The 3,722-nt window shown below is 31.0% G+C and overlaps 1 protein-coding gene across 1 annotated transcript in view; it reads right to left on the bottom strand.

Annotated features, from left to right (window-relative positions):
- Positions 1-3,722, bottom strand: part of mars1 (methionyl-tRNA synthetase 1) — a 45,132-nt gene that overhangs the window by 17,216 nt on the left and 24,194 nt on the right. The window contains exons 10-11 of the mRNA XM_016546603.1: positions 1,647-1,848; positions 144-218 (exon numbers count right to left, since the gene is read on the bottom strand). Of these exons, the coding sequence (XP_016402089.1) occupies positions 144-218; positions 1,647-1,848 (277 nt within the window). The remainder of the gene's footprint in view (positions 1-143; positions 219-1,646; positions 1,849-3,722) is intronic.

Raw genomic sequence — 3,722 nt, 5'->3', positions numbered from 1 at the left:
CACACACAGACAGACACAGACACAGACACACACAGACACAGACACGTGCACACACACAGACACACACACACACACACACACACTCTTAGACCGAGCTGAAGACCCACAGATCAACACTCACATCATACAGGTGTGTTTCTTACCTTCGGCAGGTTCAGAAACAGGTGTTTAGACGAGCAGATCACCGGCGTCTCCTTGCACACCTTACACTGCGGATTCTACAGGAGAGACAGAACGATAACCAAATAAACGCCACATAATAAACACTACTGAAATTAATACTTCTATTCATCAAGGATGCATTAAATTTAATTCATTTCTCTCAATTCGGATGGATTTTTTGCCTCGAATTTGGTCAAAAGGAGGTGTCTTATAAGGTGGTATAAAGTTGTACATTTCACAGTATATTACAGTACAAAACAGTTATTTAGAATTGTAATATTAATATTTTTCAGGTATTTTTTGATCAAATAAGCCTTGACGAGCAGAATAATTTTTTTCAGAATTTTTTTAGTAGTTTTTAAAAAATATATAAAATATATAAAAATATATATATAAAAAATATTCCATATATTTAAAAATGTAATAAGAAGTGTAGTTCACATTGTAATTATCTGTAAACCATTATGAATAATAATAATGTTTAATAATGTCAAGTAAAGTCAGCTTTATTTATATAGCGCTTTATACAACATCTAATGATTGATAATGAAACCCTAGTGAGTCTATGGAAATAATTACACACAAAAAACATTGTATTTTGACAGAAAACTCATAAATAAATTACAAAACTAAACACGTCATTGTATCTCCAGATCAGATATTTGTCAGCAGGATAAAGCTGTTTTTAATTAAGAATTTTATTCTTAAGTGAAATGTCTGGATAAATAATTGTTAAATAAACAAAATAATGTATGTGGGTCAAAGATGAAAAAGGGTTGAAGCATAAAAACAATAAGTGTAATACTGCTTTAAATTGTTGTTGTTTCCCCCCCCCCCAAAAAAAAAATTCTGTTTAATTTAATTGCAATTTTGTTTTTGTTTTTCCGAGCAAAAAATAAATATCATACATTTTTCCCTGATTTACAGAAGACACCCACTAAAATGTCATTCAGTGTAACAATCTCGTCAGGCATATTTACAACAAAAATTAATGACATATTAAAAGACTAATTACTTTCACCCCAAATACTAATTAGTTGTAATGTTACATTTTTAAAATGTGCCACTATCCTAGGTTTGACCCATTTGTCAGGAAGAATTTTTTACTCATTTAAAACACAATAAAATGTAATATGCTCCCTTATTCTTTTATATATTTTAATATATGTACACGTCAGAATAAGCATGTTGTGTTGAATATTGACAATGTAACATTATTTCAATCAAACTTATTTGAAACCTTAAAAGTAAGTAGACACTTTACTTACATTTAATGTGCTTTCTATGGACATAACATCACTTTTGTACATTTCTTTTAATGCGGACGTCTTAACGTCTTTGACTCACGTATACACGTCAGATGACCGTTTCTTTAGTTTTTTCAGCATCTCACGTCATGAGCGCCGCTTGCTAAAAGTAACTCCATACTTCTATATCAAACGCATCTCAAGATGTCTGTGTTCAGTGAGCGGCTCGAACCGTACCCTGAGCTCCACAGCGTTGATCAGACGGCCACATTTGTCACACTGGTCCCCGCGGGCTTCTGGGTAACGGCAGTGAGGGCACTCGCCCTCCACGAAGCGATCGGCCAGAAAGCGCTGACAGCTTTCACAGCGCAGCTGCTCGACCGTGTCCTCCAGCAGAAAACCCCGCTCATGCAGACGCCAGAAGATGTCCTGAGCGATCCTGAGGACCACAGACAATCATTCACTGTTTTCGTTTCGACAACTTTTGTTCTGCTAATATGGTGCCAGAGCTCAGTTGTAAGAGTGACCCTGGAGCACAAAACCAGTCATAAGAGTCAATTTTTCGGACATTTACAAAATATCTTCATGGAACATGATCTTTACGTAATATCCTAATGATTTTTGGCATAAAAGAAAAATGTATAATTTTGACCCATACAATGTATTGTTGGCTATTGCTACAAATATACCCCAGCGACTTAACACTGCTTTTGTGCTCCAGGGTCACATATTGACTTTCAGTGAATCCTTATATATAATAAAATAAAATATAAAACAACAACAATCAATTCATGCATAGGACATTTGTAAAAATAATAATAATAATAATAAAAATAAAATAAAATAATGTAAAATGTTTCTGCTGTGATGACAATGACATATTGACATATTAAATTAAACTAAATTAAATGTATTCAAACTTTAAAAACCAGTGCAAAATAACCAAAATAACAAAAGAAACAAAATAAATAAAGGGGGAAAAAAATAAATTTAAAATTTAAAAAAAGCATTTTAAAAACCAGAGTGTACCAAAGTGCTGTTCAATTGAATGATAAAATAGCATATAATAGAAACAAAAGAAAATAAATTAAATGCTACAAATATACCCCAGCGACTTAACACTGCTTTTGTGCTCCAGGGTCACATATTGACTTTCAGTGAATCCTTATATATAATAAAATAAAATATAAAACAACAACAATCAATTCATGCATAGGACATTTGTAAAAATAATAATAATAATAATAAAAATAAAATAAAATAATGTAAAATGTTTCTGCTGTGATGACAATGACATATTGACATATTAAATTAAACTAAATTAAATGTATTCAAACTTTAAAAACCAGTGCAAAATAACCAAAATAACAAAAGAAACAAAATAAATAAAGGGGGAAAAAAATAAATTTTAAATTTAAAAAAAGCATTTTAAAAACCAGAGTGTACCAAAGTGCTGTTCAATTTAATGATAAAATAGCTAGCATATAATAGAAACAAAAGAAAATAAATTAAAAACTATACATATTAAATTACATTTCAAATGTATTCATAAAGCAATTTAAAAAACAGTGTACTAAAGTGCTGTACAAATTTATGATAAAATAACATAAAAGAAAAAAAAAGAAAAAAACAGAATAGACTAAATTTAATTAAAAATTTATTTATAAGCATTTAAAAAAACAAAGTGTATCAAAGTGCTGTACAATTTTAAGATGATAAAATAATATATAAAAGAAAGGAATTAAAGAAAATTAAATTAAAAAAAAAACTGAACATTTATGTATTTTCAAAAAATGTTAAATACAAACTAAAAGTAAAAAAAAAGTATACAGCATTTATTAATATTTATTTCAGTTATAGTTTTTTTTAGTACATCAAGTTAAACTAGATTAATACGAGAAATGAAATTAAAAAAAAGAAATAAACGTTTTTCTATTTTTTTTTTTTCAGTTAAAGGTGACATATCATGAAAATCTGACTTTTCCAGGTTTTAAGTGCTATAATCAGGTCCCCGGTGCATCTACCAACCAAGCAAACGTGAAAAAGATTAACCCAGTAACTTTCTTTTGGGAAGCCTTTTTCTGCAAGCGCCTGATTTCACTCCCCTTGTGACGTTGGGGATCTCATTATAATATCACCGCCCCTTAATCTGTAAGTTTACACCCACGGCGCCGTCATTTTGATTTTGCAAGCGACAACAGTGTAATGCCATGGCAAAAGTTTGAGCAAAGCATGCTAACTGTTCTGTGTTTGGCTGCACAGACGAGCACAGAACACTGTTTAGAGTCCCAGCCTCAGAGACGAGAGCACAGC

The sequence above is a fragment of the Sinocyclocheilus rhinocerous genome, unplaced genomic scaffold, assembly GCF_001515625.1.
Source record: "Sinocyclocheilus rhinocerous isolate Xijiao unplaced genomic scaffold, SAMN03320098_v1.1 scaffold2145, whole genome shotgun sequence".
Classification (NCBI taxonomy): Eukaryota; Metazoa; Chordata; class Actinopteri; order Cypriniformes; family Cyprinidae; genus Sinocyclocheilus; species Sinocyclocheilus rhinocerous.
Note: the sequence above shows the minus strand (reverse complement) of the source record. Positions and strands in the feature narration are given on the sequence as shown.